We start from the raw sequence: 13475 nt of genomic DNA on the forward strand, positions 1-13475 counted from the left end.
TCTCTTGATTCAATCGGAAAAAAAGAAAAATGTTGCGTTTTTTATAAACGAGCCCATTTTCTGCTATTTTATAAGTATGTTGAGTTGTCCGTATGTTCAGTTATTCAACATAACATAAAAATCAGGTTGAATAAAAAACAAAACAAAAAGAAGGGCAACAAAACGACAGTCGCTACAGGTAAAAACTAATTGAATAAAAGTATATCAGGTGAAATCGAGACTGCTAGTGCTAAACCCACACTATTTAGTATAAGTTAAGCAATAGTGTGTTGTATTAATATAAAACAAATCAAGAAATGTCTACAATGCAATTAGAAGAAAGTGTGCGCGAAGTATTCGTTTGCACACTTCTAACGCATTTAACAATACATTAAAAATGAACTAGGTATTGCCAATATAAAGCACCTATATATACAAACACGGAAATATGTACATTATGTAGTTGTAGCATAGGTATATAGAGGAAGTAAAAGGTGTTAGTTGGTTTCTTGGCAATTGAATGTATACACCAACGCATAAGTCATCAAACAATAATAGAACACGCATTCCGAATGACTTCGTGCACGAATACGTTGTCATTGTCCAAACATTGCAATCCAGTTCCGGGTATTGCAATGTGGAAGCTCATACGTAGTTTCTGGTACCATCGAACCTATAGCATATACCAGGAACTTTTCCGTCGAAAATGAACGATTCAAATTATTGTACAATTGAACCGTTGTGTAAAGGATGTTGCTGCTGCAAGGCACGAGAAGTTAGTGAAGCAGAAAATGAGGCAATACTAAAGAAACTTAATGACATTCTCATAACCACTCGAAATACTGACACGAGGGCAAAGCTTATTGCAAACGCAACTATACGTCCGCAACAAAACATAGTTAGAAAAGCATTGCCAGATACGCCCAAGTCCGCCAAACCAAAGTTCAACAAGTTGGGTAAGTCAATATCGTTCTAAATACAAGAACTATGTTATTTAGAAGTTTTGAAATTTATAAGTTTTACAGCCAACTATAGGAGTCGTTTGCTGTTGTGTTGTGTATGCTTATCGTTAAATTGCGCAGAAATGGTAATTTAACATATAGGGTGGAGTAAAATGGGACACCTTTAGCACATAATATTTAAATATCTTAATCGTGTTTCAAACACTTAACAACGATCTATAGAAGTCGTGAGGATACGGTTTATAATTCTCTGAATGTTTTTTGTTTACTACCAAATAAAACGAAAAAATGGAATAAAAAGGTGTCTCACCCCTCCCCTTGCAGCCTGCTGTATCTTTAAGATGTGATGATTACGATTGGCAGTCATGCGTATATGTTTGAACCATATAATTTACCAGGAGCCATTCCACCGCCTCGGCCGCCCAAGTCGGCTCATACCTTGCAAACCTGTAAGAAGACCTTTTCTGTACCTGAATGCAAATTTTACGCGGAGCAATTGCAGTGTGTGTTCAATTTCCTTGAGGAATATGTGGTAGACGAATACACTGAACAGAACGAGAAGCGTCAATGCATGGGAGCGCTAAATAGCGTCATTGATGCACTGTCTGCTCAGTAGTGCTGCTGGACATTCAGTTATTTGTCCCGTTAGAATGTAGTTGATACTTTTTGTTAAATATAGTGTTAAATCGAAATGTTTATGTTTTTATGTCACTTTGTACATAATTCTTAATGCCCATGCCCCTTTTAAAAACTTTTTACAACCATACTGGCGAATAATAGTGACCAGAAATAATATGCTTGTCTTTCTTATGTTTATTCCTCCTCTGTTTGCTTATAATTATACAGGCCGCCTTAATTGAGATGTTCGGATTTTTAATGCATATTATACCCAGCTGTCACAATGTTTGTTTTTATTTGCAAACCTGACGTTTCTTAGGTTTTATTTATTGGTTTAAATTAAGAATTGTATACTGTGGGGTAAGATGGGACACCTTTAGCACATACTATCCAAATACCCTGATCGTGTTTCACAACAGAACAATTAACAACAGACAGTGGGAATCGGGATGCGGTTTTAAATTTCTGAATGTTCTTTATAACCGAATGGAACGAGAAATTGAAATAAAAAGCTGTTCCATCCTCCGCCACCCTACTATATTATGAATGAATGAATGAAACTTTCTTTATCCTCGCGTGGCCGGAAAACGACAGTCGTTATCACAGGGGTTTAACACCTCGTGTCAGCTTACAAGTTACCATGTATGTTACTTTGTGGGTGATTATTTTTTTTGGATTTTTTCATTTTTTTATGTATGACTGATAATTTAGACAACCCGTTAGTGACCACTGGGTTGGAGCAATTGCCGTTAAGTGTCTTGCCCAAGGACACATACGCCCACAATGATATCAGCGTCCAGCCTAAAACCCATTATCTCTAGGCATGGCCTACTGCCCTACTCAATACATTTGTAGGCCATGGTCTATAGAGTAGGCCATGCTCTAGGTTACAGGTAGGCGCGCTAACCACGGCGCCGGGACTATTAATTACATAACATTAGTTTATGTTGAGTTTATTAACTTCTATAACAGCACGTTTTCTAACCAATTCTCATTGTATACAAAAAACACCATTTACATGCGGTGGGTTATACAAAAATATAAGTTTTTTTACTAAAAAAATGTCCGCAACAAAAATGTTATGTCTTACTAGGTACAAAGTAATAAAAAACGTCAATATACATTGAAAGCATAAATCGTTTTTTCAAATGTTTTCGCCTTTCGGGATAATAGTATACTGTGGAGTAAAATGGATATATCGCATTAGCACAAAATATCTCATATTACCGAATCGGGGTTTATATCAATTAATGCCCTAAATTAATGCCCTAATCTGTGTTCCTGTGAGAGTCATGAGAATAAGGTTATATAATTATGAAAATAATTTTTGTTTGCTACTAACTAAGATAATAAAAGAAAATGAAACAAGACTCAGAGGGGACATTTTAAAAGTCCCCTTTTACGCGTACCCATTTGATGATAAACAAAAATAGATGGTATTATTCGACAGTGTTCTCACGGTTCAACAAAGTGCGCGGCAAACGGGCAGTTATTGTTGTTAAGTATTAAACTTGTGTCAAATAAATAAACCGTTTTTTTTTTCAATGCCTGATAAAGCATAATAATATAATGTTCATTTTAAATGCCCACTGAATCATATTAAAGCTCCCGAAACTGTCCCCTCCCCACATTTCCCCAATATTGTCTTTTGTTGACATTTTATAGTCCGTCAAGCAACAGACGACTTTTTACAATTCGGCAGTAATTTTGCGGTTTACAGGCTCGAAAACGATTAGGGATTTTCCTTGATTCGACAGTGTATGGTTTTAAATAAGTACCCAACCGTGACTGTGCTTCACGCACGAATGGTGTTGGTTCGGGGAGACTTTAACATTGTTGCTCATTCACACAGCGCTTGTGTATCTTGTACGGTAGAAGTAACTACTTGTTATTATGCGATAACGAACTGAAAGTGGTTTATAGCGTTTACAATTATATTAATATGAGTTACGAAGTAGAAAGAAACAGTCCCTATGCCGCGATAGATGAAGTCAGCCCTAGCTATTGCCTTGTTAGCCCCTCAGCATCAGGCACTCATGAAAAAGTCGATGAAATTCTTCAACGGGTACGGCGAATAGACAACATCCTAAAGACTACAGTGGATGTGTCATTAAAAGATTCTAAAGTTAAACCAGCAGTTGCTCCGAAACCAGTGCGCAGCTTGTCAACAACAGCATTACCTCCAGGTACGAGACGTTCTTGAACATTGTACTTTGCTCATATCTTGTGGTTAGGCCTGGCATATATCATGTACTTTTCGTGAGCTGTCAGAATAAAAACCGAATCCCTGAACGCCTTCTAACGAATGAGGCATTCATACAACCTGACTGGCGTCATAAGCGAGCAATTATAATTCATTTTCACTTTGGCGGAATAGATTCTATTGGCGTAAATACAACGTACGACAACTGCGTCGTAAAGATTAATGGGAATGTCATCAGTGTCAACTGAAAAGAACAACAACATTAAATCAATGCAATTCCAATTGTTTAAAGTCCAATGACAAGCAATTCCAGGGAATTGTCATGCATCACTTTACTACTTTCCCTTCTTGTGCTATTTTTGCCGCTTAAGCTATAGCAGTCACGTAGCGAAACACCCACATTGCAACATCTAACACTCATTCCACAGGGCTGACGTCTGCTGCACCGCCACGACCGCCAAAAACACAGCCCGCAAGGCGTCGATGCGAGTCTGGGACCGCTCACAAGACGTTTACTAAACCAGAGTGCGAATTCCTAACGTTACAGCTTAAGTCGGTACGCTCAATACTGGACGAAATGATCGACGACGATTTTGCCGAAAAAGACAAAGGCATGGCCACACTGGACTCTGTTATAAAAGCAATTCAACCTTAAACTACTATACATAATTACAATACATTTGCTTTGACCTTGACATTGTTACGCCGATTTACCTTACAATTTATGCCTCAGTGCATCACAAACTTTCGTGCATGAGAGGTCATGTTGTTTCTGCAACCGAACTCAAAGTGCACGACCTGGTTCCGATACACTGTTGCTCTATGCTGTTAAACCATACTTCCAAGCCTGTGCTTTGTATAGTTTAAAAGTTCCCACAGAAATCGATACCTTGACCAAACAATGCCCGTTTTATTTATAATGTAACGTGTTTATAATTAAGTATAATACTGTAGGGTAAGTACAACCCTTTCGAACATATTATCCAAATATCCTGATCGTATTTTTACAATCAAAAACGGTCGGTGGGAATCGTTAGGTTTTATAATTTTTGAATGTTTTTTGTTTACCACAAAACGGGATGAAGAAGTGGTATGAAAATGTATCCCTTCTATTCGCCCAACCTATACTGCATATGATATATTGTTTTCAATGTTTATTGTTTAGCGATTGTAATGTTGCTAGTTTAGTTTACATGTGTGGTAGGTATATGTGCTACACTTTATTTATTTGCCAAATTAAACATAATTCTTAGTTCTTGGTTCGGGTTGATTAACTTGTTGACTAAACCAACACGTAGTGAGAGAACTTACGTCCTTAACTCGACTAAAAGAACGTTTGGTAATGGTAGTATGTCCCGATCAAACATATGTTTATTCAGTATGCAAACACAGTTAAAGTTTGGTGAAGAATGCTCGTTAAAAATTTGTTTCCGAATTGGAAGAATTAAACCATATAAAACGGTGGGGGAAGATGGGACATTTTTCATTTATTCTCGTCCTATTTGGTAGGAAACAAAGAAAAATCAAAGAGTTATAAAACCGTATCCTTATACGACTGCCATAAACCGTTTTTAATTGTTTAAATCACGATCATGGTATTTGGATATAAAGGTATCCCATCTTCCCCAACCTTACTATATTTAGCGGGAAGATCAGTTGCCTCAAGTGTGTGTCGCATAAGACGAAGTGTCAGAAGTGCACAGCCCCACTTAAAGGATCATACGAAGCCATATGGAAATCGTTCATAGATACATAAAAGTTGTAATAACCGATGCCCATATTGCAGGTTTGGGGCAGAGCTGTTAACATTTTATGTACGCAAACATATATATTTATAACTTTATGTGCGGGTGCCCCAAACAAAACGGTTAATTTGATGACGCACTTTCGACGTATTCCAAGAACTATACTATAAACCTGTGTATTTCACTGCTTATGTAAATACTGCAAGTCGTAAATATCAACTATTTTTACAAAAAACACATGATAAGTGCTTGCCAAATACTTACATACACGGATTCCATGTTTGCTTTGTGATGCAAAGTTTGAAATATGGTTTCTTTATTCGAAATATACAGTAGGGTGGGAAGAGATGGGACACTTTTGGCACATAATATCCAAATATTTTGACAATGTTTTAAACAACTAACAACGTTCTATGGAAGTCGTGAACATACAGATTTATAATTCTTTTGACATTCTTTGTTTACTACCAAATGGTGGTACGAGAAAATAGAATGAAAGGGTGTCCCAACTCCCCCCATCCTATACTATATATAGTTGACATATGCAGATTGGTACAGTCTGATACGGCTCGTATTTTCTTCGACGTATTTATACGTGTTAAAGAATTGGGATCTCAAGGAACACTAACTATCTCGACGGCGCAACAGACATTTTATGTAACATGTATAACCTCTGCAATCGATTTTTTCATTGATAACCATATATGATTGCACGGTCAGCTATAGAGTTTAAAATTGTTTATTATACACAATTGTGCCCTTTTTACAAATTTTTTACAACTTAAAATACACAATTTTATAAAGTTTGTGAAAAAATTTCCGATTTAAAAATGCATTTGTATTCTTTCGTTTAAAAAGTGACAAATATCTTAAAAAAATGTTTTCCATAATAATCATAGTCTACCTAAATTTCAATGTTTTGAAACATCTGTACCAACAGTTATAACACAAAACCCCCGAAACCCAAAAACGGCTGGGGATCATTTTATACAACATGACGTAACAGCACTGAGGCCTTCGTGTTTGCGTATTGCCATATGGCTTGATTTGTACAAGCTCGCCTAGTCCTACCGAGAGTTGGCAAACAGGTTCGCTCATCTATATTTATTTCGAAAAAATACCAGCTCTGTCAAGGTATAAATCGCAGGTACCAGCGCGGCGTTCGGACATAAAAGTTGTCGTGCCAGCAAAGCATAAGCGACAAATAAAAACAAAGGAGTAATTTTTCGTAAGAATTACAAACCGTGCTGAAAACTTTCAAAATGACGATTCGAACTTGGAACAGTGATCAACAATTGGGGTCTAGAAACCAAGAGAGATTAAGGTAAGATATTATAAAGTAACGTTATAACTTCAGACTATACTATATACAGATTAATTTTAAAATATACAGATTAATTTTAAAACGTGATTATATACAGTTCTGAACGCAGTGAATTCCACAGCGGGCATGTTCGACCGCCAAATATATAGTTTACATTTTCTGCGAACGCATATAATGGGACGATTTTTTAATAGTATATATGTATGGTAGAGTGGGGTAAGATGGGACATGTTATCATTAACTTTTCTTGTCCTATTCAGTGGTAAACAAAGAATAATTGCGGAATTATACAATTGTAGCAAACGAGTCTAAAATAACGTTTGTTTAAAACACAATGACGAAAAGGAAATTTAGGTGCTAAAAATATCCCATCCTACCCCACAGTACTATATTAAAATGACAACAAATGACCAGCCCGCTAAATCATTTAAATTTCCCTGGAACTATTTACACTACGTGAGCTGTGCGCGGTATGTTGTCCAATCATAACTTCAGCAAATAGTTTGCAGAGTAAAGCGAAGTATATTAATGCGAAACGGCCATGGTGAACCTAATTGACAGAACAATATTGAAATTGCGGCCACAAAATTGAAGGTAATCTTTAAGGCCGAGACACTTATGGTAGACCGCGCAGTTACCTATAAGAAGGGTTCACATTTTATTGAAAGTTGGGTAAAACAGGTCGGAAAATGGCTACTTTTATAAAAACTGTAAAGCAATAATTGTAAAATAAGTCAAACATATTGACTGTTTCATTATAAACCCGAGGGTCAAAATAAAGGAATCTTTGATAAATTTTGACGCAATAACTTAATGCTAGTTAACCATAATTACAACAGTATATATCACGCATGGTATAATTTGAATGTGTATTCTATGTACAAGAAGAATACACTTTTACTGACTGCTTTAAAAAACAACAACATACTGTGGTGCTGATTCAATGCCTATGTTTTATAATCGATTTTTTGATCATTTGGCTTATCATTATATTTTAATGAGTTGGTCTATATATGTGAAGGTTATACTGTGCATGGGAAAACATATAGGATCTCTGACTTTGTTATTTTTTGCAGATTACGCGATTGGCTTGAACTGAGAATCGGTAAATCGAGGTACCCCGGTCTCGTGTGGGAGGACAAAACGGAAATGACGTTTCGGATTCCTTGGAAACATGGAGCAAGGCACGGGTGGAGGGAAAAGGAAGACGCAAGGCTCTTCCGGGATTGGTCGGAGCACACGGGTAGGTTTTACATCAGCCTTAAAGCGGCTGATGTTGAGCTATTACAAATACGCGGGACACGCGACAACGGCATGTTAAAATAGGACAAGGTTTCGTATACTCAGTTTGACCTTAACATTCGTCAGCTTTTTGCAAATGCGTTATGTCGCTTGTTGTATTTGCCTAGAGCATGCTGTATGTTGTTAATGATTTGTGCATGATGTTGTGTAATGTCGTTCATCTTTTAAATAAATGACAAGTTTTGGACGTTTATGAGCACGGTAAATTTGCCGAACAATTACATAAAGCGCCGTCGAAATAAATCGATAATGCAACCGTTGTTTAAAAAGAATCGGCCTTTACACCGCAATCATCGTGCACTTGCATGCCTTTAATTGTCGCTTTACAGAAGAACACATTTCATCGCAAATTTACCGCATTCGGCCGACACCGTGTAAACTATACAAAATTCTCAAACTTAACCAGCAACCGTAGTTCGGTTAACCTACTATTTTTTAGCTATAGTGTATGAAAACGACATAAATAAAATTCTTACTGCCTTCGCCACGCCAGTGTTATATATCCCTGCCTAAACAAGCCCTGCTTTCCGACGTTGTATGAACATTATGTTTGATCACGTTGCAATGTAGGGTGCTTTAACGCATGTTATAAAATTTAATTACAGTCTGTATCTTGTAGAAATTTATTTCTACGTGCATAATAGGGGCCTGAACATCCGCTCGTTTTCCCGGTAGTAAATTTCCATATCCGCGCGGTTATGTTTATTTAGTTACAGAGATAATCTATGTCCACATGGTGGGTTGAGATTGATTACACAATCGCTTATACCAAGTATACAAAAATATGAACCTATGCTCGCACGCTAGATGATATTTTGTATGTAAAAAACAAATTTGAATTTAGGGGCCTCTCCGAAAGATGTAAAGCAGCATAAAGCGAATTTCCGATGTGCTCTCAATTCGCTACGTGACGTTAGAGCCGTACCACAATTGAGCAAAAGCAAGGGCGACGATGCATACCGTGTGTATAAGATGCTACCCAAACAAAAGACAAAAAGCCTTCGAAGTGAGTTGGGTAATCTATATAGGATGGGGGAAGATGGGACACCTTGTCATTCTATTTTCTCGTCACATTTGGTAGTAAAAAAAGATAAAACTTTATCCTCGCGACTCCCATAGACCGTTGTTAATTGTTTAAAACAGGATCAGGATATTTAGGTGTTATGTGCTAAAGGTGTCCCGTCGTACCCCAGCCTATAAGGATGGTTATTTGTAATGCCTTTGTTCGGGAGGCCATTGCTCCATTACATAAACACCAATTATAACTAATACAACATATATGCGTGTTTTTAACGTGTTTGTCTGTACAGTGTGGATACGAAAACGAGGACAGCGACACGTTGGAAACATTCGCAGGCGTTATCAGTCTCCGAAAACGCAGCGACAGAAAGCGGAATTGACGACAGACGAATTGTTGCATTCTTCTGGTGGAACAACAGACATTCCGCAGTTTACGACAACACCTTCCGACACAATACGGAACATTTGCGGAAAAAGCCATTTTCCACAACTTTCCAGCTCGGATAACTTCATGGACGCAACAATAATACACCACACGACTCCCCCAGCCAACAGTTGCTCTGGTATTTACCAGCAAAGCTATTTTCCGCATTCCGACGAAACTGGAATGCAAATATTCCCGCAACGTTGTTACCCGCATTCAAATGAATGCCCTATACCCCAGAACCCGGACGAAACGGTATCTGAGAGCATTCAGGTCGCCTCTGCAATAATGGACGGCAGCCATTACCCAACACCTTCAACATTTGGAGTTTCACCATTTGGAGCTGAACCGTCTTACGAAGGTTACCAAAGTTCGGGAGATTGTTTTGAACTTTGTAAAAGCAACGACCTTCAAGAAACAGGACCTTATCCATCCTCTGAAGGTAGTAAACATTACGATTATATCATTAAGTTCAAATACCACTTACAACATCCAACATGCTCAAACTTGTCTGCTGTGCAAATCGTGGTGGAAAGCAAAGACGTAGTTTAACTTTCCCAATACAACTTATCATATACTTGTGACACGATTCGTCAATGTGCCATGCACAATAAACCTGTGACAACATGATTAAAATTTTTGATATATTTTTTACATTTTTTTAGGAGAAGCGTCGGAAAACGGCAAAGAATGCTACGATGTTGATTTTAACTGGGAAATAAGCATTGCTGCAGATGAGGTATAAATATATAGATAGTAAAGTGGGACACCTTTATCACATAATATCCCGATAGAATGATCGTGTTTTAAAAAAATAATGGCGGTGTATACTGGGAGTCGTTAAAATATGATTTAATAATTTTTTAAATGTTCTTTGCTTACAACTTAGCGAGACAAGAAAGTGAAATGAAAAGGTCTCATCTTCCCTTACGTTACTATATCAATATAATTCAAAAAATAAAAGTCGAAAATTTCGTAAAAGCATTTACACGTACACAACTCAAATTTTACATTTCTAGAGCTACTGCAGTCGAGATAATGGAAATCGTTTTCTTCCGTTACTACAAAGTACATGCAACCCATCATACCTGTTAGAAACAAGCGACGGTAGCACATCATATGATACGACATACAGCGCACCCAAACCCGTTCAAAGCATTTCAACGGAGACGCAGTTTTCACCTAGTGGTAAGCCGTCAGCCAACCAATAGTAAACCATTCGCAATCTTTAGGCGTGCTGTGGTGCTATGATAAAAATACATATATAGTTATGTGGGGTAAGATGGGACACATTAAGCGCATAATATCGTAATATCCTGATATTGCTTTAAACTATCAACGGTTCATGAGAGTCGTGAGGATACGGTTTTATAATTCTTTCTTAAGAATGTTCTTTCTTTAATACCAAATGGAACGAAAAAATAGAATGAAAAAGTGTCCCATCCTACTATACTGCCTTTAGACGTGGTTCTTAAATAAAACAAACAAAAAGAGAAATGCGCCGAGGCTGCATACTGAATATGTTTCAGAATCAACGCAATTGAAGTTTTAAACGATTAAAGATTAGGTACTTGCGCCTTGATTGGGTTATAAATTTATCCCAACTCAACAAGTATAGCCCACGGTATTATAGAGTTTAAATCAATTACTGTTTTATTTGACCCTCTAAACTGTTGCAGGGAGTTTTGACGACACATTCTTCACAGAAGGAGAAAACGTGTCAAGTTTTGATGAGTTACAGACATCAAGTGTAGGAAAAACGCACGATATTTTCCTAAAGCTCCCATCGGCGTCGACTTTGCTTGGTCAAACGCAAATGGAGAGTTTCAAGGGGTTTCCCCGTCACGCGTCGACGTCAAGCGACGGTGGAATTGACTTCAATATTGCGTCATCCCTCTCACCACAGAAGGTCTATCAGTCTTGCTATTAACTGTTTACCAGATAGCACTTGGTGTGCCAGCAAGCAAAGTAACGTTTGCAAATGCTTGCTGGAATGCCGCGACAGAAAATGAAACACAACCTCTCAACTTGCCAGTAATTACGACTTGATATATTAGTGTCGTTGGGTGAACATTATCTGCGGTGTATTATGAGCGTCATCACGCTTCTACCGCACATATCTCAAGCGAGAGTGAGATCTTTAAATAACATCAATTTTACATTCGTTTGCCTATGTCACCACACAATATTGGCATATCATCTAAATATACCATTAGAAAGAACTTTTTATTTGTATTCACACAGAATAGTTGCGTGACAAAACAGTTATCACTCTACTGAATTGGTAATTAAAGCTGTGGGCAGGTCGGGAACGGCCTATATATCAGCCTGCTCGACCCACGCTGTTTCCCGATTCCACGTCCTTACGTGCACAAAGCGATTTGTTGCACCATCTTTTTATCAACAGTTGCCAATGGCGCAAGTAAGATTGCACAATATAAGTAAAACTTGCGAACCCACACCCATAAATTAAATCACATATGTTGAGTTATAACCGCATTTTATCCCATATGTTTCATTGACAATGCCGTTTGCTGCGTTGACTGCATTCTATTTTACATTTCCCATTCGTCGATTTACTGATTCTCGTATAATTTGTCGTGCATATAAAGTTCTGTAATTACAAATAAAATAAACGTGGTTTGTAAACTGGTGTGTTAGTATTTGCGGACCTTGATTAGTTCATAATTCCCACACTTTAACATAACCTCCTGAGACCAAGGGTCGTATATGTTAAGTACACAGGCACGTCACAACCTATTTCGATGGTCCATTCAACGAAATTCGACGAAAAGTGTTAACGATTAACTTTAATGTTGATACGCAGGCGCATACCGCTGCTAACTTGTGCAAGGTTTGTTTGCAATTTGCTCAATCTTGACCTCATTTAGTAAAGATAATTTGGCGGTGGTTAATGTAAATATTGGCGTTTTATACACAAATGACGTCAAGTATGGATACTTGGTTGTCGGTTGCGTATACAAAGAAACTGTATCGGCTGCCTATAGCACACGCGGCGTATATGGTTGGTTGCGTGTGCTTAACAGAATAAAAATTGATTAAAAATGTTAGTTACGTGGCATCAAGGCGATGTTGATCTTGTTCATACGTCATTAAAAATGTACATAGTACTATGGGTAAGTTGGGACACTTTTAGAACATAATATTCAAATATCCTATTCTTTTTTTAAACAATTAACAACGGACTATGAAAGTCGTGATAGTACTATGGGGTAAGATGGGACACTTTTAGAACATAATATTCAAATATCATTTTCTTTTTAAACAATTAAGAACGGACTATGAGAATTGTGAGAATACGATTTTATAATTCTTTGAATGTTCTTTGTGTACTACCAAATGATTAACAAACATTTATGATACTTTGTAGGTAATTCTTTTATTTTTCGTGGGGGGCGATATATTGGACAACCTGTTAGTAACCACTGTGTTGGAGCAATTGCCGTTATGTGACTTGCCTATGGACACATACGCTCACAATGGTAGCAGCGACGAGCCTTGAACCTATTACCTCTTGGTAAGAGGCAGACGATGCGCTACCCATTGTGCTATGGCGCTATAAATGTATAACCATATCCCCAAGACTAAAAAAGCGTTTTTTTATTATAAAAACCACGATGTGTTGCTACCGGTATTCATTTTACCCCATGACATATACAGCAGGGTGGGAGAAGATGAGACGCCTTTTATTCTATTTTCACTTCCCATTTGGTAGTAAACAAAAAAATTCAGATAATTATAAAACCTTACCCTCACGACTTCCATAAACAGCTGTTAACTGTTTAAAACACTATCAGGATATTTGGATATTATACGTGTTAAAAGATTACCCATCTCCGTCCACCCTACTATATAAAACACCCATGGCAATTTAGTG

The 13475-nt window shown here is 37.5% G+C and overlaps 3 protein-coding genes and 1 long non-coding RNA gene across 4 annotated transcripts; all 4 read left to right on the plus strand.

Annotated features, from left to right (window-relative positions):
• Nucleotides 1-179: 179 nt before the first annotated feature.
• On the plus strand, nucleotides 180-1843 carry LOC149724938 (uncharacterized). The gene is made up of 2 exons (XM_089892179.1): nucleotides 180-935; nucleotides 1340-1843. The coding sequence occupies exons 1-2, from the start codon at nucleotides 686-688 to the stop codon at nucleotides 1555-1557; spliced, it is 468 nt and encodes a 155-aa protein (XP_089748305.1). The 5' UTR covers nucleotides 180-685; the 3' UTR covers nucleotides 1558-1843.
• A 1520-nt stretch (nucleotides 1844-3363) lies between these two features.
• On the plus strand, nucleotides 3364-5022 carry LOC149724939 (uncharacterized). Its single transcript, XM_089892178.1, has 2 exons — nucleotides 3364-3745; nucleotides 4191-5022. Exons 1-2 carry the CDS (start codon nucleotides 3502-3504, stop codon nucleotides 4415-4417), a joined length of 471 nt encoding a protein of 156 aa, XP_089748304.1. The 5' UTR covers nucleotides 3364-3501; the 3' UTR covers nucleotides 4418-5022.
• Nucleotides 5023-6597: 1575 nt separating this feature from the next.
• On the plus strand, nucleotides 6598-10129 carry LOC149724940 (uncharacterized). The gene is made up of 4 exons (XM_089892409.1): nucleotides 6598-6831; nucleotides 7908-8074; nucleotides 8978-9139; nucleotides 9444-10129. Exons 1-4 carry the CDS (start codon nucleotides 6770-6772, stop codon nucleotides 10127-10129), a joined length of 1077 nt encoding a protein of 358 aa, XP_089748535.1. The 5' UTR covers nucleotides 6598-6769.
• Nucleotides 10130-10205: 76 nt separating this feature from the next.
• Nucleotides 10206-12226, plus strand: LOC149724941 (uncharacterized). The gene is made up of 3 exons (XR_016386475.1): nucleotides 10206-10316; nucleotides 10597-10765; nucleotides 11257-12226. It is a non-coding gene; the product is annotated as an uncharacterized LOC149724941 (long non-coding RNA).
• Nucleotides 12227-13475: the final 1249 nt, after the last annotated feature.

Source organism: Ciona robusta, chromosome 14, assembly GCF_009617815.1.
Source record: "Ciona robusta chromosome 14, ASM961781v2".
Classification (NCBI taxonomy): Eukaryota; Metazoa; Chordata; class Ascidiacea; order Phlebobranchia; family Cionidae; genus Ciona; species Ciona robusta.